This window comes from Spermophilus citellus (assembly GCF_964194105.1).
Source record: "Spermophilus citellus genome assembly, chromosome: 12".
Taxonomy (NCBI): Eukaryota; Metazoa; Chordata; class Mammalia; order Rodentia; family Sciuridae; genus Spermophilus; species Spermophilus citellus.
This window is the reverse complement of record NC_138198.1, coordinates 94,462,553-94,485,368: the sequence shown is the minus strand read 5'-3', so window position 1 is coordinate 94,485,368 and position 22,816 is coordinate 94,462,553. Positions and strand designations below refer to the sequence as shown.

The 22,816-nt window shown below is 35.7% G+C and overlaps 1 protein-coding gene across 1 annotated transcript in view; it reads left to right on the top strand.

The window, feature by feature from the left end:
- The window catches only part of RPRD1A (regulation of nuclear pre-mRNA domain containing 1A), a 59,423-nt gene extending 36,952 nt beyond the window's left edge, over positions 1 to 22,471 (top strand). Inside the window, exon 7 of the mRNA XM_081263264.1 lies at positions 18,969 to 22,471. Within this exon, the coding sequence (XP_081119390.1) occupies positions 18,969 to 19,118 (150 nt within the window). The 3' untranslated portion in view covers positions 19,119 to 22,471. The remainder of the gene's footprint in view (positions 1 to 18,968) is intronic.
- The last annotated feature ends 345 nt before the right edge of the window (positions 22,472 to 22,816 follow it).

Sequence of the window (22,816 nt, the reverse complement as noted above, 5' to 3'; positions counted from 1 at the left end):
AATGTTTCTCATCACATTTTTGGATCTTGTTTTGAATTCATGCATGGCCTATGAGATCACTGGTCATGAGCCTGTAACCTCATTTTCATCTTACTGGTTTATATTTTGTTCTTAAAGTTGGTAAAGCCTGTTGTCTTACCAGGGTTTTTGCTTTACTAATTTCTAACCGTGGCTGAAATGCTCTTGCTTTCTTAGTTTTTTCTTAGCCAGTTAATTCCTTCTTTATTCAGTTACATGAACCTCTTCAGAGGGTCTTCTGTTCCTTTCTTTTGCTTCCACTCTGCCCCCCCCCATTGAATTACGTTGTTTTTTCTTTGTGGTACTTACCATTATTTGAAAATGTAAAGCTTTGTGTACTTGGTTATCATGTGTACCTGTTATTAGCATATGAGCTCTGAGATGAAAAACCTCTTTGTTATTTGTATTTATTCCCATATCCTCAATGCTTAGGGCAATGCCCTTTTCTTGGTAGGCATTTAGAGTTTATGTTGAATGAATAAGTAAAATTTGGCCTTCCAGTGATAGATAAATGAATGATACTAGAAATGTAATCTGTAAGGGATATATAAAATATATATTTTAAATTATAACGTATTTTGTAGTTTATTGGGAATTTAATGAGTAAAAGTGATTGGAAATACTTGAGGTTTTGTGATAGAATCATACCCTTTTTTTTTTTTTTAATACTGGGGCTCAAACTCAGGATCTTGATCATGCTAAGCAAAGTATCACTGAGCTACATCCCAGCCCTGTCTAATTGATTTTTAAGTTGTCTTAGTATAGTACAGTTCGGTAGTCTCCCCCTTACCTATAGCTGATATTAACCAAGATATGTCTGATTTTGCTGATAGTACCAACCTCTGTAAATACTTTTTTTTCCCTCTAAACATACATAGCTAGGATAAAGTTTAACTTACAAATTAGGCACAGTAGTGGATTAACAACAATAATAAAACAATAATTATAACAATATATAGTAATAGTGTTATATGAATTGGTTTCTTTTTCTCTCAAAATATCTTAATTCCTGAGCTGGGGATATAGCTCAGTTGGTAGAGTGCTTGCTTTCATGCGCAAAGCCTTGGTTGGGTTCAATCCCCAGCACCACAAAAAATTAATAAATAAAAATCTTAATTCCTCACTGTGTGATAATACTATTGTTGGAACACGGTGACCTAAGGTAACTAAACCACAGAAAGCACAAATTTAGCTGTGAATAAAGGAACTACTGTACTTTTAGGGAAAAAAAAAAAGTGTGCTGTGTGTTCAAGGCAGTATCTAGAATGTCAGGTGAGCATTTTGAAAGGAGTAAATAGATATTTTGAAATGCTAAAATTATGTTACTATTTTATCCCCATTTTCCCCTTCAAAAAGAGAGTAACACATTAACATTATATAGAAATGAGCAATAAGTGAACAGTACTCAACAATATTTAAGTGCTGAATTTGTACAAACAGTGCCACTCACTGGAAGAACTGGAGCTGTAAATGAAATCTGAATCCTTAAGCCAGTGTTCTTTCTTTCACATTGTAGTATATAAGAGAGTGGAATTTAAGCTGCAATTGCCCTCTGTGCCTGCTCACTTTCATAGAATGGAAATGCTTAATAATACCTTTATATGCCAGGCAGTAAAGCCCTGAACCATAGAAGGCAATAGCAGTGAAATGTTGTAGTTTTTTTAACTAGAAGAATAATATGTGTTTATCAAAAGTTTACCCTTTGGTAAGGATGCATATACTACCTCAATCTTTGACAACATTTAGAGGAATAGAATTATAATATACATGACTATTTTACAGGGTTTTTTTTTGCATATTTACTGTAAATATTTTCACACAGTTATCAGTCTGGTTTTTTTTTTGTTTTCATAATGCTGAGGATTAACTCCAGGACTTTGTGAATGCTAGGCAAGCACTGTACCACTGAGCTAAATCCCAGCCCTCATATCGGTCTCATTTTAATGCCCAAGTTATATTCTGTTTTACAGAAATAGTATTTTTACCTGTTATTTAACATAACATTTGTTTTTCTTCCTCTTTCTTGATGTTGAAAACATTGCTTTAAATCACATTTTGACATTTATATTACTTCCAGTTTCTTGTTATTGAAAAACACTGCTCTGGGCTGGGCATCCTGGCTCACACGTGTAATCTAAGTGGCTTACGAGGCTGAGGCAGGAGGATAGTGAGTTCAAAGCCAGCCTCAGCAAAAGCAAGGCACTAAGTAATTCAGTGAGTCCCTGTCTCTAAATGAAACACAAAATAGAGCTGGGGCTGTGGCTCAGTGTTTCAGTGTCCCTGAGTTCAACTCCAGCAACCTTTCCCACCCCTGCCCCCGCCCCCCCCCCAAAAAAAAAAAAAAAAGAAAAGGAAAAACACTACTATAAATAACTTTCTAGCTAAGTTTTTGCTTATCTATGGTAGTTTGAAAGTAAATTCCTAGGGGGAAGAAACAAATTTAAAGCAATAAAGAGGTAAATGGTTTTTATGCTTGAGTCGGCTCTGAATTAAGAAACCAAAGTGACATCCTCCATAATGACAAGTGGATGTGGAAATAGAAACTCTTACATATTGTTTACATAAATTATTACATTTATGTGAATTTTATTTTATTTATAGTTTTTTTCTTTATCCTATGTATTTAAAACTTTGACTAGCACATATCCAGGGTATTGGTTTTTCATTAATTTTGCTTGATATTTGATGTGCCCTTCCATTAGACCTAAGTTGCCTTTTATTTTTGCCACTTAATTGTTTTTATAATTTTTCATTAAATTCCTGGTATGTGTATTGAATGGTTTGAAGTTTTTACCCACATTTCTAATTTTTTATTTTTCCCCACTATCGTTTACTTCCTCAATATTTTATTTGTCATTATTAATGCTATTTTTGTTCTTATTTTTCATTATAGCATGAAGTCTCTGCTTGTCTAATATTGTTAGTAGGGTTAGGAATAGAGATTATTTTGTCAGATTTTTGTAGGTCTCGGTTGAAGAAAGTGATTTATTTTCACATTTACTTAACCTAGTTCACAGTATCTACTCAGGACTAGTAGAAAAGGTATCAAAAGTCAGGAAATCTTAGTGCCAGTGTTTGGTAAGTTTATGGAAACTGCCCACACTTGACTGGAACCATGCTTTTATTCTTGCCAGTACACCAGCCAAAACTGTCAAATGCCTCTTCAGTCATAGTCACTGGCTCTTTCCCATGGTTCTGGGAGCCACAGAGGGTCCAGATGGCTTTTTTTTTTTTTTTTTTTAAGAGGCTCACTAAATTGCTGACACTTATGATCTTCCTTCCTGAACCTTCTATTACAGGATTACAGGCATGCACCACCATGCCTTTCAAAGATTTCCTTTTAAAAATGACTCAGAGAGCTGGGCAAAGTGTCTCATGCATGTAATTCCAGCGATTTGGGAAGGACAGAAGAACTTCAAGTTCAAAGACAGCCTCAGCAACTTTTGAGACCCCATCGTAAAAAGGTCTAGGAATCTAGCTCAGTAGTAAAGTCACCCCCCCCAAAAAAAAAAAAAATTTAGGTGGAGAACAGTCAGCAAGTATAATTAATGTTTGTAATGATTGTAAAATATTTGTGCCTTCAGGGCTTGGCAAAGTCCACTGAAGTATTCAGACTTTTTTAATGTAATTGTAAAATACTATTTAAGTAGCTACTATCTATTTTCTGTAAACATGATTGTATGCTTCTTTGTTGGGGTGTTTCTTGTGCTTTTGATTTCCTACCAGTGAGCTCAGTTTAAGAATTAAAGAATATTCAGAAATATATTTGATAGAAGCAGTATCCTCTGAATAAAGGTTTAAGGATAATTTCAGTAAGCCAAGTAAATCAATCATAGTCAAATATATAATGAATCTTTACATTTTTATTCTTTAAAGAATATTCAGATAAGTTTCAGAAAATAAATTTTATACTGTGATGGTTTATGGCATTTGTTTTTTCTGCATAGAAACAACTTTTTACTTTTAGGCGTGAGATTTTTGTGTCAGTGTAACATTGACATTTTTTTGCTTGTAACTTTTGGAACTATCTCTAAACATTTTTAAGCATCTGCCATTGTTAACTTAGAATTTCTAATTAGCATCTTATGTGATTAACTTTTAAAATATGTATCTTTAAAAAAAACATGTTGAGCCAGTATTTCAGCCTGTACATTTTTAAATATTTATTTATTAGTTATAGGTGGGCACAATATCTTTATTTTTATGTGGTGCCAAGGCTCAAACCCAGTGCCTTTTATGTGCTAGGCAAACAATCTACCACTGAGCTCCAGCCCCGAATTTTTTTTTTTTAAACTTGACATCTATCAATTTTTTTTTTTTTTTGGTGCTCTCACTTTGTTTCTTCTACAGATTTCTTGTGGATATATTCTAACTTATAAAAACGAAAATCATATTTTACATGATGAAGAGATAAGGCCAGGAACAGGGGCCTGTGGTTTGAAAGTTGCCTTGGTTGACTTTAGACTTTCTTAAATCAGTAAACACTTGGAGAAGCCGTAAACCGTTCATCTTTGTGATGAAGAGTGGGGACTCTGGAATAGGGTTGTCCGTTGTAATTCTGTTTATCTGCTTACTAACCCTGTGGCATTGGGCAAAGCATTTGATCTTTTTGTACATCAGTTACCTTGTCTGTAAAGTAGGGATAAAAATCATAAAATCATATCTACTTTAAGTGGTTACTATAGAATTTGAACAAGTTAGGTGCTTAAATTTGTTCCCATATAGAGTAAGTATCTCAGAAGTTCTAGCTACAAACAAAAACCCTTGGGAGTTTTAAATTTTTTTTTAGCTAGTATATATTTATCATTTAATCAATAAAATTGTTGAAGTGATCCTCCTTCCTGTGCTTTCTGAGTAGCTGGGACTACCTGCACACAGCTGGAATTCTCTCAATGTCAGATGTCTGTAATATTTTTCTTTTGCCTCAAAGAGAAATTATTTATTTTGCTGTTTACTGTCTTAGTATCTCAGTGGTTGCAACTGGGTTTCTGAGTACCTTTAAACACGTCCAATCATTTTCTGAGATACTGTCTTATCTGAGTCAAGCCTGCTTGTCTGCTGATTGTGGAATCTACCTCTTTTCAAAATTAGGTATAGTATTTGCTGTTAATCAATTTTGTGGTAGTTGTGATTTCTTGGAAGTAGTTGTTTAATATGTCCAGTTGGTAAAGTGTTTTCTGTTCTTCTCCTCCAGTGTTTAAGAATGTGATTGATTAGGGCAGCAGGTCTGGATTCAATTAAAGTATGGTGTTCACCTTAACTTCCTTTTCTGATTCAGATGTTCACTGTCTTTTGTAAACAAAAGCAGATATTCTTGACTTTTTAAGATATTAGACTGAGTAGCAGCTTTTTTTCTCCTACAACAAATAGAAAATAAAATGTAAGAATATAATAAACATAAGACCTAGGATATTCTTTATTGTATTAAGTAAATAGTAAAGATGTATGTAAATATATCTTGTGCATTATGTTACATATCTATTGTATAAAATGTAAAGATAGGTGTAATGAAGAGAAATAAAATTAAAGAGAGTCAGATGAGATGGAGGGATAGGAGTGGTGCAATATAAAGAATTTAATAGAGTTAAAGGGCTGTGGTGCTCAAAAGGTAGCCACTAGCCACAATCTATTTAAGTTAATTAATATTAAATATGGGGCTGGGTTGTAGTTCAGTGATAGAGCGCTTGCCTAGCACACGAGAGGCACTGGGTTTAATTCTCAACACCACATATAAATAAAGGTCCATCAATAACTAAAAATTTTTTTTAAAAAATATTAAATATGATATAAAATTCAGTTTCTCAGTAGAAGCAGCCACATTTCAGGTGATACTCAATAGCTACTTATGGCTTTTGACTACTAGTTTGGGTAGTGCTGATACAGAAGAACATTTCCATTGTTATAAATTCTATTCAAATCATTGATGAAGATCGTCATCCTTATTTAATATAAGTATAGATAAAGAATTAGATATATAGGAAATGATATTAAGTTTACAGTATATGAAATGTATAATGTCTCTGCTATAAGAAAGAGAAGGAATGCTATGGGCACCCCAGAGGAGGCAGTATCTCCTAGAAGATGGAACACTGACAGGATTGAATTGAAGGAATAATTCACATCTTTGCGTGTACTGTTGTAAAGATGAGAGCATTCATAAAGATTCTTCATGCCACAAGTGAGGTACCTGGAACCAGGAGGTCAGAAGAGCGGAGTCACTGAGGACACTGTATTGTAAATATTCAGAAGAGTTAACCTCATGCAGTCCTTTTCTAGTCAACTAGCAGTGGTGAGGAAACTGTATTGGACCTGGAACAGAAGGAATAGTGTTCCCTCCAGGTTGTTGAGGGCCAAGAACAGTGGGAGTCATTTGTATATGGAAAACTAGTTGTTGGGGTAGACCATGCAGTCTTGTAGACAAACTAACCAAGCAGTTTTGGAAACATAAAAGAGCAAACTTAAGGGAAAAAACTCTTTAATGCTGATGAAATTTGAACTTAATATAGTAAGGTGATTCTCTACCTGGGTAAATACTGCTGCCTCAAAAATGTATATAAATAAATTCTATAAATTTCAATATATCAAAATCAGTGAAATACTGTGAGAGCTAATTTTTTTCCTTCCCCAAGATTTTTTTTTTTAGTTATAGATGGTCATAATACCTTTATTCATTTATTTATTGCATTGAGGATCATACCCAGTGCCTCACATGTGCTAGGAGAGTGCTTTACCACTGAGCCACAACCTCCACTCCCCAGAGAGTTCTTTTAATTACAGAATTCCTTACTATAGTTATTGGTGTTATAAGTCCCAAGTATTGAAGGTATAAAATTAGGAATATCATAGGTAAGTTGTAAAATATAGACAATGCAGTTTTAAAATAATGTGCCCTTTGAGCTAAATAATAATAAGATGTAGTAGTCAGGAGAAACTGAGAATCAAAAGGCTTTGTTTTTAATGGATTGAACTGGAGATTTTGATGCTGATTTTAATTGTTATCTTGTAATCTTTAAATCTGTCAAAAGATGTGTGACAATTGTCATCTCATTTTTTATGAGGTGTTAAAGATCCCATGAAATTTGAATCTATGAAATTCTCTTTGCATCTGGATAACTGAATTTTTGATGATGAGTCCCAATTCTGAAGCATAAAATTCTTATTTTCCTTTAGAATGTCAGAGTCAATTAGCTGAAATCCAGTGATCATCTGAGTGGACCAAGTATTTGTCACTCAGCATGTTTGATTTCTGTTCTTGTTTCTCAACACAAGTATCAGCACTCACATTAATCTGTAGACTCAGCTGTATAAAATTGAAATGCTGCCTATGGATTCATCTTGGGTTAATTTTGACATGTTTGCTAGTGAAAACTTGAATTTGATATCACTAAAGCCATTTAGGATTATTGGCATATACTGTAGTAAAGTGAACTTTGAAAGTTAGAGATGCATTGGAGGTAATTCAGAACTGCTGAAAATATCACAATACTTTTGTAAATGATGAAAATTGTTAAAAGAGTTCCCTTTAATAGTAAATACAGGGTGAGGCAAGGGGACAAAAACCGAAAATAGAAAGATGAAGCAAGGACAAGAGGAAAACTGGGAAGAGGAAAGAATGTGGATATGACTATATGTGCTTTCTTCATGCCTGGTATTGTGTTCCCTGTCCAGCAGCTGGTCTCACATATGCCAGATGATCACTTAGAATTTGACATCTCCAGGAAGGAGTGCAGCATCAAGGTGTCTAGTACTAGGGAACTAGACTGCTATATTTACTTTGGTCTGTACTCCAACGTTGTTGCCTTTTTCTGACTAATCATTGCCTTTTCCCTTCATTTTAGCATGTGTTCTCATACTGACAAATGAAAACCGCTGCTTTTCATCAGGAATTGCAGTTGCACTTGAAGCTTCCAGTAGCTTATTAGAATTAAGATTCACACAATTCCTATAATGTTCCATAAACGAGATCCTCTGTACACTATGTGGGTGAAAAATCACCAGTGTCTGTATACCTAGTCTGAAACTCTGCTGTTGCACTTAAATGCTACTGTAGAGGAGATAATTCTTTACAATTTAATCTTTTTTTTTTTTTTTTTTTTTTTTTACAATTTAATCTTAATAATACTCAAAATTAACTGTGTGCCAAGGAACTGATCTAAGTGCTTTTCCTATTTTTATTGATATTGCAATAAAATAGGAAAGGAGGTAGGATTTATGAATTATTTATGATGAGAACACTGAAGCACAAAATTGTTAGTATTTTTCAAATTTCCCTTGAATATACTAAGTTCCTTATAATATTTTGATGTATTTCCTTTAGTCTTATGAAAACAAAAACCATGTTGGGGATGTGGCTCCATGGTAGAGGAGCTTTCCTAGCATGCACAAGACCCTGGGTTTGATTACTGAAATAAATAAAGTAATAAATCATTATAAATACATTTTTAAAAAAGCATCAGTTGTAGCCATCTTCTATGCACAAATTTGTATCCTATTTGGATATCTATCTTGGCTGGTCTTTTGATATTATTGCTTACATCAAATTTGTTAATTGAAATGTGAACATCATTTTTAAAAAATTTATTTTTTAGTTTTCGGTGGACACAACATCTTTATTTTTATGTGGTGCTGAGGATTGAACCCAGTGCCCCACGCACGCCAGGCGAGCACGATACCGCTTGAGCCACATCCCCAGCCCTTATATGTGCAAGGCAGGCACTCTACCACTGAGCTACCGCCCCAGACCCAAATGTGAATATCTTAAGCAGTTTTATCAAAAATTTAAGGAGAGCCTTTTGTCATTCAGACTAACATTTCTTCGAATTCTTGTCAGGCTTAATTGCCTAAAATAGAGGATTATTTTTTAAATTTAAATAATTACTGGGGAAACATTAGAAAGGCAGATTATAGAATAAGAGAACATGGAAGTGAGTTGTCAGCAGCTTTGGAAAGGGCACAAATTTTCTTACATTTTAAGTTGATTAGGGTTGCCTCTGAAACTCATCCATGACTGACTGACTACCTACAATTAAGATGCATTATTATCGTTATAATTATTAGTCTAGCAGTACTAGGGATTGAACCTTGGGTCTTAGTCTGTCTACCACTGAGCAATATCCCCAGCCTTTTTATTTGAGATAGGGTCTTGCTAAGTTGCTGAGACTGGGATTCTTCTGCCTCAACCTCCTGAGTTTCTGGGGTTAAAAGCGTGTGTCACTACAACTAGCACTAAGGTGTATTTATTGGTTAATGTTCTTGGTAGGTCCAACCATTGGCCCTTAACCATTGTAAATTCAACGAGAATCACTGCCAAACACTGCATTTTCTCATCATTTCTGTTCCTTGCCTGAATATTTTCATTATAAATTCCTACATTTAGATTCTCCCAAGTTAACTGTCAGAATAGGACCCTGCTTAGCATCTCTTCATCAGAGAAAGCTCTGGTGATATGTAGGTGTTAGCATTGTGATGCAGCTAGTATAGTGTTAACTTACACTAATAAACTAAATGTTTAGAATGTGGAGAGTTCTCTTGCTTTGGAAGCAGATTAAATCACAACCATATGTCATTATTCAACCTGGATTCTACATTAACAAAATAAGTTAACTTGCCACAGTTAATACTGAGGCAGGGCCAGGGTGGCCAAGGAAATGCAAATAAAATACCTTGGAGAAAGTTGAGAGATCTAGGAAGATCAGAGTTAGGGCCAGTTAAAATTTATGTGAATATCTGTCTTCAGATACTTCAAAAGCTATCTGAAAAGAGGAATTGAATGTACTGGTTTCAGTGGATTTGTTACAAGTGACAAGACTGTTCTGCCACTTGACACCAATGTGAAAGAACTATTTAATAAAGTAGTGAATTTCCATCTTTAGTATCTACATCTACAGCAAACCTTAAACAGCTCCACTCCTAGCCAGATTATCAAAAGCCTGACACCATAGACTTGGTTCACCTCCCTGTTACCCGATAGTACATGTTTGAGTTTCGATAAAAGCTAACAAGATATACTAAAAGGCAAAAAACAGTCTGAAGGGACAAAATGAGCATGAGAACCAGATCTGTGTGGCAAAATTTTGGAATTCTGAGGTCATGAATTTAAAATAATTGATTTAATGTTAAAGGTTCTGATGGAAAAAGCAGACATGAAAACAGATAGTTATGTAAGTAGAAAAGTGGAAATGCTCAGAAAAAATAAAAGGCAAATACTGGAAACAAATCACTAACAGATGAAAAGGGCCTGTGACAGTGGACTGGATGGACTCTGTTAAGGGAAAACAGTTGATAAGCTGAGCATAGATAAGTGGAAACTTGCCAAATTGAAATGCAAAGTGGAAAAAGAATATGAAAATACAAAGTCCACGACAGAACATGCAAGAATTGAGGGTCAGTTTAGAAAGGAGTGAAAAACGTGCTTAAAATGCCAGAAGGAGAGAATGGAGCAGAAGCATTTGAAGTATCAATGACTTAAGAATCTTCAGGGGCTGGGGTTGTAGCCCAGTGGTAGAGCACTTGCTTCACATGTGTGAGGCACTGGGTTGGATCCTCAGCACCACATAAGATGAATAAATAAAGTATATATATATAAAAGAATTTCCAAAATTAATGATAGACACCAAACCACTCATCCTGGAAACTCAGAACCTATTAAGACTACATTTAGGCAAGTCACATTCAAAGTACAGAAACCTAAAACTTAAAAAAATATAAGAACCAAGGGCCAAACATATATCTAAGAGGAACAAATAAAATTACAGTAGACTTCTCAGCAAGCCGTGCAAGGAAGAAGAGCGTTGAAAGTGGTTTGAAGAATCCACCAACCTGAGTTCTGTATCTAATGTAATTATTCTTTGAAAGTTAGGAATAAAGTAGTTAGTTTGCTATTGCTAGTGGTGATGAAGAAGTGGTTGAATGACTAGAAGAAAAAATGAGGTCCATCCTTTCCCATTCGATGTTTAACTGTTAGCTCTGGAAGATGGTGATAGTGTGCAGCAAAAACATTTCAGTGATTTTGAGTAATGTTGCAAACCAGATTCCACTCTTGGAGCTTCACTCTGGATATTAGCATATTGAGGATCTGAGCAGGACAGTAGCAAGGATAGCTGTTTCTTATTTTTGCTCCCAAACAAGAGCCCCACCTCTGAATTTTGGCCTGCTTTTAAGACCATGTGGGACACTGTTCCACGGGACATCCAATTTTGAGAAACATCAGCTTAGATGTCATAACCCTGAGATCAGCGTGATTCTTTAGTAACTCTGCAATATAGATTAAGACAGGGAGACCTAAAGGTAACAATTAAGTCAGCTTCCTCCTTTAAGTCTCAGTAATGAGGAAATGTTATATGCCACTTCGTAAAGTTGCATCTCTTGATTTTAAAGTTTCCTAGGTAATAGAGAAACAGCCAACTTTTTATGCTGCCTGTCAGCTCCTGGCTTATCCACGTCTCCACTGCCACTACTCTCAAGATCAGAAATGGTAATTGTTGCAAGGTATGGTGGTGTGCACCCCTGTAAACCTAGCAGCAGGTGAGGCTGAGACAGGAGGATCTCAAGTTCAATGCCAGTCTCAGCAACTTAGATCCTTTTTAAAAAATAAAAAAGCCTGGGAATGTAACTCAGTGGTGAAGTGCCTCTGGAACCCATTCCCAGTAGCCACCCCTCCAAAAAATTTTTTTGTCAGTGGGTTCATTTTTCCTGGAATGTGCACCACTGCTGTTTGGGTTAGCCCTAGGCCCTCATCTTTTCCCCTGTTTGTTGTTGCTAGTATACTCATTTTTAAAAAATCTCAAGGCCCATATGCTGTTATTTGTGAGACAATTACAACTCTCCTTCATTATTAATGCCAGAGATGTTATAATGACAGATTTACCCATTCCCAAAATAATTCCAGAATATGAGAAGCAGGATAGTATAAAGTAGGAGGATCCTGAAGCCAGCCTGTCTATAATTTTGAGCCCTTTTTCTTAATATTGACTTTGGGTGAAGATACCAGTGGTTTATTGTGATTCCACTTTGGCATCTGTAACACATGGTTAGTGTAATTTCTACCAGTGAGGATTAAATGGAGAGTGTAGAACAATGGTTGGCATTTAGAAAGCACATGGGAATGTAGTAGCTATAGTGTATTGGTTTTCAAAACTCAGTCAATAGCCATTGAGGCATTGAGTTTCTTGCAGAAAACCTGATACATTATGTTTTTTCAACATTTTTGTTAACAATCTAGAAGGTTAATGAAATCTTGCAGTGTATGAATTGTTGAGAGAATGATAGTAAGTCCTGAAATAAAGGAAGCAGTACAGTTTTGTAGATGACACTCATTTGCACCAAATAATTTTAATAAGAGGTAATATTTTCCTCACAATCCAGGAAGAAAAGGAAAATTTCATCCAGGAAGTTCTGGGTAACATGAAAGAAATGAGAATGTATTTGCTAGATTATATTTTTAAAAATCATGAATTCCAATATTAGATGCAAAGTTTGGCCATGTTTCGTAAAGAGCAAACCATTGAGATCTTCATGTGCTTTGCACTCTGTCCCCTAGGGATGGTAACAGAATTGACTAATCTTTACAGTCTTGGAAACTCTCTTAGCCTTGTTTTGAAAAGTGGTGTGTGTGTGTGTGTGTGTGTGTGTGTGTGTGTGTGTGTGTATGTATGTCTTGATCAATACCCCAATTAACTTTTCCTGTCTAACCCAGCAAGGAAAATCAATCCCAAGGCAAGCAAAATGAAGCAAAAGTAAGGTTTGGTGGATTTAAAAAAATGAGAAAGCTTTTTAATAGTTATGTCAAAGGCACTGGCTTAAGGAAGACTTGTATTTTAACTTCTTTAAGAGAGGCAAAGGACATGATGAAATATATGAACAAAACCATGAAGGGGTCAACAGAACAGATAGAAGGAATCCGGATTGTGAAGATTACCATAATGTATAATGCATTCTGAAGATTATGTCTGAGTGGAAGATGATTAGTTTTACCTTTAACATCAATTTGTTGTTCTTAAATCCAAGAACCCACTTATTTTAATTCTCCAAATATTTAGTTAAATCAGAAACAGAAGAATGATGAAATAAATTTTAAGTAGCCAGAACTGGAGGGATTAGGTTTAAAAGTAAGGATATCTATTGAGATTTGCAGGAGAAGTTACATTGATTGGATGTTTATATAGATGCAACTTACAGAATTCTGTGGAAATAAGTGTTATGTGGAGATAAATATATAACTGTCACCATTTTTAAGAAATACTGTTGGGCAAAAAGTGTCTGGTCCCCAGTCATGTCCTCTGTCCCAGCAATGGGAACTTAACCCCAATGCAGTCTAACACTGAACTACCTCCCTAGCTTTCCCCCTACTTTCTCCTCTTGAGACCGTGTTTTGCTAGGTTGCTGAGTCTGGCCTTGAATTTGCAATCCTCCTGTCTCAGCTTCCTAAGTACCTGGGATTACATGTGTGTGCCACCCTTGGGATGGAAAATCTTTAATGATCATGATAGGATGTCAACTGTTTGCTGAAAAAAAAGTTCTAGGATATATATATATATATATATATATATATATATATATATATATATAATTTTTTTTTACACTGGGTATTGCCCAGCATAATCATGTTGTTATAGTTGGATAGGGTGGATTTTACAAATAAGAAGTGAGAGAAAGAGAAGACAGGGAAAGACTCTGACCTTTACCTAACTTGTTTTTTACAGTTTCCTGAAATCTCGGTGAAATACACATAGCTAGCTCACTAGAATCAGGATTCAGCTTTCTGATTTCGTGCATTTCTCTTTGTGCTGCAACAAATGATCTGCAGTAGTAGGTTTAAAATACAGTAAGCATGTAGCTTGGAATTAGTCACAGCCTTTAATTGGGTCCTAAAGATCCCCATGTGGATGCAGTTGAAATTCTCCATGTCTTTTAAAACAATTATATGTGAAAGAGAAGAGCAAAATTATTAGCATCTTTAAGAAAATGGCAGCATAGCTGGGTATATACCTGTTGATGCCATCCCAGAATTATATAGCACCACAATTGTATAGCACCTTATAATTTTAAAACTTTCATATTAATTTATTTAAGTCTCAACTCTGTAAAATATACCCCTATTTGTATAAAGAAAGCATGTAAGGGCTGGGATTGTGGCTCAGTGGCAGAGCACTTGCCTCGTGAGTATGAGGCACTGGGTTCGATCCTCAGCACCACATGAAAATAAATAAATAAAATAAAGGTATTATGTCCATCTACAACTAAAGGGGGAAAAAAGTGCATCTAAGATGATTATAGGTAGTCCTTGCCCAAGTTTCTTTGGTAGTACACTGAGGAGGCAGTACTTCATTCAGATCTCCTGACTTGATGGAGTATTGATGTGGGTGGAGGGGCTGTTAACCCTCAGTTCTTTCCTGGATGCTGAAGGAAACAGATTTATATAAAGTACATTTTCCTCTAATGGATATGAAATGAAACTATAAAATGGTAGCAGTTAAGTTCAGAAATAACTTGGGCTGAAAAACAACAGAAACAAAAACATCAAGTAATAGCACATCATAGTTTGAGGCTAGAGTGGAAAAAGTTTCTGTGGCAGTGTTTAGTCTTCATGTAGGTCTTAGAAAATATGTAAGGTTTGTGTACTTGGTATATACTAAGTATTAGCTGTATAGAAGTTTTTCTAATGGTTCAGATTGCAAGCTACCTCTGACTCACTTGCAGTGCCAGCAAGGCAGATCAACACCTTCTAATTTACTAGTGTTGAAGTATGATGTCAATATAAATAAGGCTCCTGCCTTTGAGAAGATAAGGACAGCAGACAAACATTTGGCAATGCAGAGGTAGTTTTATTTGGGAGCCTGAAGTGAAGGTGGCAGAGACGGGAAGGACTTTTAGACAAAGTGGAAAAGTATACCAGAATTATAATATGTGAGTAAAAAATTGAAGAATGAAGAGACTTGGGTTTTTACCAATGGAGGTGAGCCTTGGTGTGAAACTGAAAACATGGACTTGAGGATTGTGAGAGACCACATGCTTTAGGGTAGTAGTGATGACATGGGCAAGTATAGGGTGAATTGGTAAATGAAGGATAGATGTAGGCCTTATTGACTGAGGAAGATTGCAGGGAGAAGTGGAGTGACTTGTTAGCAGTCAGAGTTGAGAAGAATGGGGTTTGGCAGTGTTTCCCATGCTGTAGTGTTGCCTGAGAACATTTAATGCCAATGTTTAATATGTGGGTCAAAACCAAGATGGACAAACTGTGATTGCATAGATGTTAAAAAAGAAAAAAAATTTTTTTTTGAAAAGTGAGTTGACTTAGATACAAAATCTTAAATAAGAGTGCAGGTGACTTATACAGACATTATCAAGGATGGCCCTTAACCCAATTTAAGTTTGGAAAATAGTGATTAAAAGTTGGGAAAAGTAAACTTGGTACAGTGACACATGCTTATAATCTGAGCAAATTGGGAGACTGAGACAGGAGGATCGAAAGTTCAAGGACACCCTCAACAACTTAGACACTGTCTCAAAACAAAAGGGCTAGGGATGTAGCTCAGTGGTAGAGCAGTTGCCTAACAAACACGAGGCCCTTGGTTCAGTCCCCAATACTGGAAAAAAAAAAAGAAAAAGTTGGGAAAAGTAGTATGACAAAGACTTCTGGGGTTCTAAAACGTCTGTATCATGTTCTAGATGTCAGCTACACTGGGACACACACACACACACACTTGTTGAAGTATATACTTAATAATACATACTTCATGGTACCAGGTATTGAAGTAGGGATGCTTAACCACTGAGCCACATCCCCAGCACACATTCTCACCCCCCCCTTTTATTTTTATTTATTTATTATTATTTTTTTTGTAGAAGATGGACAGAATGCCTTTATTTATTTTAATGTGGTGCTAAGGATCAAACCCATTGCCTCACACATGCTAGGCAAGCGCTCTGCCACTGAGCCACAGCCTCAGCCCACCCCCCTTTTATTTTGAGACAGTGTCTCACTGAATTGCTTGGGGCCTCACTAAGTTGCTGAGGCTGGCCCTGAACTTGGGATCCTCCTGCTTCAGCCTCTTGAGTCAGTGGAATTCTAGCCATGTGCCACTGTGCCTGGCCTTAGTTTTATTTATTTATTTTGACATCATGTTTATATCTGAAATAATATTTATGTCCCCTCCCCTTGAAGTGTTAGTTTTATGAAGACAGGAGACTTCACCTGTTTTGTTCAACAGTGTATCTTCACTGCTTAAAAATGCACCTGTTACTTGTCAGACTGCCATGAAACACCTTGCGTTCTAAAACAACACCTGCATGGTTTTGTGATGGTTCTGGTCTAAGAGGAGTATTATAAAGTGTACATCAGAACCAAAGTAATACATATATATTATTGTAAGAATCATTGCTAGAGAAACGAGGCTGAACTCTCTGAATCTTTTTTTAGACCACCACTGAATCAGTTTAAAACTTTCAGGACTATTGCCTGATTAATACAGTCAGGTAATTGTTAGGTTTTATCTGAGGGACTGGGGCTGTAGCTTAGTGGTTGAATGCTCGCCCAGCATGTGTGAAGCCTTGGGATCAATCCTCAACAACACACAAATAAATAAAGGTATTATGTCCATCTACAACTAAAAATATAAAACATTTTTTTTAAAGTTTCATTTGTCCTTCAAGCTAATATCCAAAAGTTTACTGCAGGTATTTAAATCTTGCTTGTTAGAGTGATAGAAAGCTTTTGACTACAACTTTTATTCATATTTTGTTGATTATTTCATACGCTTATGAAGGATAATTTCTCATGAGATTATTGAAAGGATGCTGATACGTGTTCAGATTTTAATGCTAGGTATATAATGGACTTGGAATAAATGGAAGCTTTTGTTTATTTTTACTAATTTTTCTGTAGTGTAGCCATTTGACTGAAGACTTTTAATTGCCACATATCATTTGAATCAAAGAATTAAAATATATATGTTTTCTCTTGAGACAGGGTCTTGCTGTGTTGCCCAGGTTGGTCTTGGATCCTGGCCTCAAGGGATCTTCTTACCTCAGCTTCCCAAATAGCTGGAACTACTGGGCACATGCCACTGTACTTGACTTTTTAAGATAGACTTTGAAGAGTAGCCTACCTGGATGCTTTTATATTTGAAGTCGTATATAATATATATAGGCTCACTAATGTGATTCAGAGAGATGGCTACACTGTAGCAGCTTGCCGTGAGCAAAAAATGTACCAGACATGTAGGTATGTAACAGGAGGTTCTATTGAGAAGTATGCAACCAGAACTGACCCTGGGTGCTTATCTTTTGTATGTCACTCTGAGCTACCATACTGATACCTACCTGGTATTCCAGGGTATATCACTGGTTAGGGGGAGAAAGCAAGAGGAAAACAAATCATACCTTGAGATTATAGATTGATGTTAAATTAACTTTTACTGCATCTTGACCTTCAGGATAAATTGGAAATGTAGGGACATGTGGACGTAACTGGACCAATAGACTTCTGCTTCCTTGGGCTGTTTTGTTTGTAGGCTTTCCTGTACTTACCTATTTTTTAAATTTAATTTTTAAAAATTTGTTATCCATGACAATAGAATGCATTTATGCACTTTCATATATCATACATAGATGGGATATAATTACTCATTTTTCTGAGTGTACATGTTGCAGAATCATATTGGTAATGTAGTCACATATACATAAAGTAATAATGTCTATTTCATTCTACTATCTTTCCTATTCCATCCCTTCTTTCCCCTCTCATCACTTCCTTCTACCTAATCTTAGGTAACACTATTCTTCCCTAGTGCCCCCACCTTATTGTGCATCCACATATTACAGAAAACATTTGGCCTTTGGTTTTGTGGGATTGGCTTATTTTGCTTAGCATGATATTCTCCAACCATTTACTGGAAAATGACATAATTTTACTCTTTTTTAAAGCTGAGTAATATTCCATTGAGTATATATACCACATTTTCTTGATTCATTCATCTATTGAGGGACACCTAGGTTGGTTCCATAGTCTAGCTGTGGTGAATTTAGCTGCTATAAACATTGGTGTGGCTGTGTCACTGTATTATGCTGATTTTAATTCCTTTGAGTATAAATCAAGGAGGGGATAGGTGGGCTGCTGCTGAACCAGAAGTCTCCTTACCTGTTTTTGGGCCTTTAGTTTTCCATTCTGGTGAAGCCAGAATACCTTCTCAAGTTAACGTTTATAAATGCATAAAATAAAATTCAGAGCATTATAAGGGAAACAAGTTATTGAATTAAAGCTATCACACATAAAATTTGTCCAATAATATATGCTTTCTTATTAATAACATTCAGTGGTAGATGTAAACAGTAATTCAAGATAGCTGTAGCTGTAATGTAATATGAAGCAACTGGTTTCTGTTAGAGACAAAGTCACTGGTATGATAATAACTACTGTAGTTTGTTGCCAATGTTCACAATTGAAAACAGTGCTAAATTTCAGCTTGTGTTTGTGAAAATGAACATGTATTTTTTCATTTTTATTTGTTTTTTTGGTACCAGGGATTGAACCCAGGGGTGCTTAACCACTGAGCCACATCCCCAGCCCTATTTTTATTTTTTTTTTAGAAACAGGGTCTCATTGAGTTGCTTAGTACCTCGCTTTTGCTGAGGCAGGCTTTGAACTTGCAATCCTGCCTCAGCTTCCCGAGCTGCTGGGATTACAGGTGTGCATCACCACGCCTAGCTGTAATTTTTCTTGTCCAAACTCAAGAATACCTGAGAATCTTATATGCTAATGTTAAGCATGTCAATGTTAGTTTTCTTTGTACATGTGTGAAACAGCAGTTAAAGATTGTAGTATCCCTCTTTGGATACTAAAACTCAAAGAGTAGTCTTTTTAAAATTTGGCACAGTATCAGATTTTATGCAGAGCATATGCTAGATAGCTCTTTGAGTCCCTGAATACTAACAAAAATGATTTGCTGTTACAGGAATACAAGCGCAAGTTAGCCAGAGTTTCCCTGGTGCGCAAAGAACTCAGGTCCCGGATCCAGAGCCTGCCAGACTTATCTCGATTGCCCAATGTCACTGGCAGCCACATGCACCTGCCCTTTGCGGGGGACATCTACAGTGAAGATTGACGACCATTTTTCTTTCCAGGGCCCAGGACTTTGCAAGACATGGAGACGGGTTAGGTGGATAGTCCTGTAGTGTTATTTTTGTATATTGTTGAGAGAGTGATACTAACAAAAGAAGTGACAAGTAATTTATAAAATTGTTTAAAATGTTGATTTGTTTACTATTTTATTAGTAAGTTAACATGACTTAGTTTAAACAAAGTGATGATCTCTGTGTATTAATAAGCTCACATAGTGATTATTTTCAAACAATCTTTTTGTAAATTTCTTTGATCCAGGGCCTTGTGAGAAAGTCCATGTTTCTATTTCTTCATGTATTTTCAATTGTTTTTCATTATTTTCTTTTTTCAGTATCTAATCACTGTATACTATCTAATTCCTAAAGGGGAAGAACTAATCAGGAGTTGGTTGAGACTTTATTATGGTATAGTTAGGACTTGATTATAGAAGGGACTAAATGTTCCAACTTAATCTTCATCCTTCTCCCCAACCCAAATATCGGTTCTGTGCCTCTCCCTACTTTTGATTCCTTACTCTCTAGAGGTCAGTAATTTAACACTAAACATGGATGCCACTTGTAGGGTCAGATCGAAGTCTAGAGAACTTTTCAGATAGCATTGTAGGAGTTCCATTTCAACTGCCATCATAGACTAAAAAGATTGTGAAATAGGGACTCCTTTGATTATACTGTTTAGAATTTTTTGAATAGATTAATATGAAAATGCTATGAATTTTGAGACTCTACCAAGAGAACAACTTTGGTTCTGGAACTGATTTCTATTTGTCAAATCAGTCTCCTTTTAACATAATTGATCCCTTTGATAAAAAAAGCTATCTATGGGATTAAATGAAATGATACTTTTATTATTCCCTCAGCTGTATAACTTAAAACACAGTAGTATTTTTAGCTCTAATAGTACAAGAACTCGATATTCATTAATGTTCAGTAAAGTAGCCTGGGACATTTTTAATGTTCCCTTCAAGTTTTTGAATGACTGTATATTTGGAAATTAAGAGTGCTACACTACAGGGTAGATCTGGTAAATTTTATATTTGTATATTTACAGATGTAAATACAAAACAAATGTACTTTTACCTTTTATTTCTAACCCTGTGTGTTAAGAGCATTTGCATGCTCTCCAGCTTTCTTTTTAAATCATATTGTTAAGCTGTGGATTTGTATTCAATAATGACTTAGGATAAACATTTTTCTCATCCATTGCTTTACATTAGACATTTCTCATTGTAGGCAAATTCAAAGTAGATAGTCAATAAAACATCTTTTAAATCCCACAAGCCAATTATGTCTCACTATTCTAAATGGCTTCACTTTGTTTCTCAGTATTAGAGATTATAGTTAAAATTAGTTCACATGTGAAAGAGAAAGCAAAATTTAGTTTTGATAGACTGTAGTTCTGGAAACAGTGATTTTTACAATTTGACCTATTTCTAAAACAGATGCATATAAAATAGTCCCATCCATAAATGTCTTACATTCCAAAGTGTTTTAGACAACTTTGGTAGTCAGGACACATTTTCTCACATAAACAGTAGTAGTTAGGTTCCCTTGCACATTACTATTGAAAGCTCATCTGGGAACCTAATCCACTTAACCATGAATGTACTTAACTTGTAATATGGTTGATAAATTACTAATCATAGGTCCTGACCAGCATTTGTAATAACATCACTCTAAGCAAGGAAATGGTGTGCGGCAGCCAGAACCGCACATTGGGGTATCTGCCTGTGCTATGTACCTCTGTCCCTAGGTATAGGAAATAGAAGGAAAGAGCAAAGGGGGAGAGGTAGCAAATGCACAATTACAAAACCTGGTTATACCTGCTGTGAAAGTATACCAAGTAAGTTAGATTTTTTGTTGTTGTTAATGTGAAAGCAAGAACTTGTATGTTAACTTATTTTCAATATCTTGACCTTATTTATGATCTGCTAAAGTGGTGATTTATCCATTCAGAATATATATTTTTTCCATTTAAAACTAATTTATAAACTGTGTACTCCTGGAAAGATTTGAAATCTTTTAGAAGTTTGTTGGAATATTTTCACCATTTAAGACAGACTTCTAACTTAGATACTGATTTTGATGCCAGTATCTGCTCTAAATATTTATGATAAAAATGCATTATTTTTTTAAAGAGCTTGATGAGATTTGTGATAAGTGATAGTACTCAAGAACCTGAATCCCACCCCTTGACCAGTCCTCCACAAACCTCAGTTGTTGGTTAGTCCACTAACTGAACACATACAATAGTCTGCTTTAGTCATGTTTTCCGTCTTATCATAGTTAACGTGGTAAGCCTTAGCAGTGAATAGTCTTCCTTCCTAAAAAGAAGGCTAAATTTTTTCAAGAAATGGGGTTAGGTGGGATACTGTAATACCAAATTCTAAATCATGAGCATTTTCTTCACTGTGTACCTGAGGCAAATCATGCATCTGAGTGCAGTTTGGCCTGGCCCCTCAAGAGAAAAGCATGTCACCATACTTGCAGTAGGGGTACTGTGGTTTGAATGGATACCATCACTCTTTTCTCCACAAACAGTGCAGAGAGTTGCTGGAGTGGCAGTCTGAACAGATTCCCTGGCACTCCCTCTGCTCCTTCCATCACTACAGTAAGTAAAAGTCCATAAGGGGAGAACCTGGAGTCTGAGAAAGTCAGTTGTGCTCAACAGCCACCCTCCCTTAAGGAAAACCATTCCAAATGCAACTTTTTTGGTACCTCTTTCAAATGCACTCCGAATCAGGGGTTTTCTATAAGAAATCCTTCAGAATCAGCAAAAGCTGGGGTGACCCAGTCATCTTGATTTGCAAAATTAAAAGAACAAACTTAGGTTGTCAGTTGTCACTGTAGATGAGCAACTCATCTTTTGCAGTATAGTTACTGAACTGGTTCTGAGAACTCTTTAGAGAGAAAGAAAAAAAAAAAACCTCAAAAGTACAAATTAACTTATTTTAGGGAAAGATAGAAGGTCCTTTCTGAATTTTCCATTCTAAAAATTTACATAATATGAAATAACATAAAGTTACTAAACTGCTTTGTATTCTATTAAGAAATAGCTCCTAAAGATGTAGTCTTGTTTCATAGCTGTTGCACTATATCAAAGCTTTTTAAAGTGTAAACCCAGTTCTTCTCTGTATAGAAAGGGAACATTGTGTTACTTGATGAGTTTATTTATACAGAGCATTTGTTGCCAACTATAATTCCAGCCATCCACATGAGTCTGTTCTGAGGTGGCAGTAGCACATGGGAAGATGAACTCTCCCTGTTTGTTTACCCCTTTTCTTTGGCTGTATCTGATTACAGTATAAGATGTTCTTAATAAAGTTTTATGTTCTTTTCAAAGGTTTATTGTGTAGGTTGTTTTTGTGAATCTGAATTATTGGATGTGGGGGTGGAGGGAAATAATGGACTAGGAGGGAAGCAAAGTCCTGGAAGTGTTCAGTAATATAATGGCAAAGAAATGCTGAGGAGATTGCTGGACTTGGCCAGTGGTCCTAAACTTGAGGAAACATCAGAATCACCTGGAGCATTAAAACTGTTGAAGGCTGGGAGCTATACACAGCTTTGATTCAGTAAGTTGGAGTGAGACCTAATAGTTCACTTTTCTTTTTTTTTTTTTTTTTTTTTTTTTTAAGAGAGAGTGAGAGAGGGGAGAGAGAGAGAATTTTTAATATTTATTTTTAGT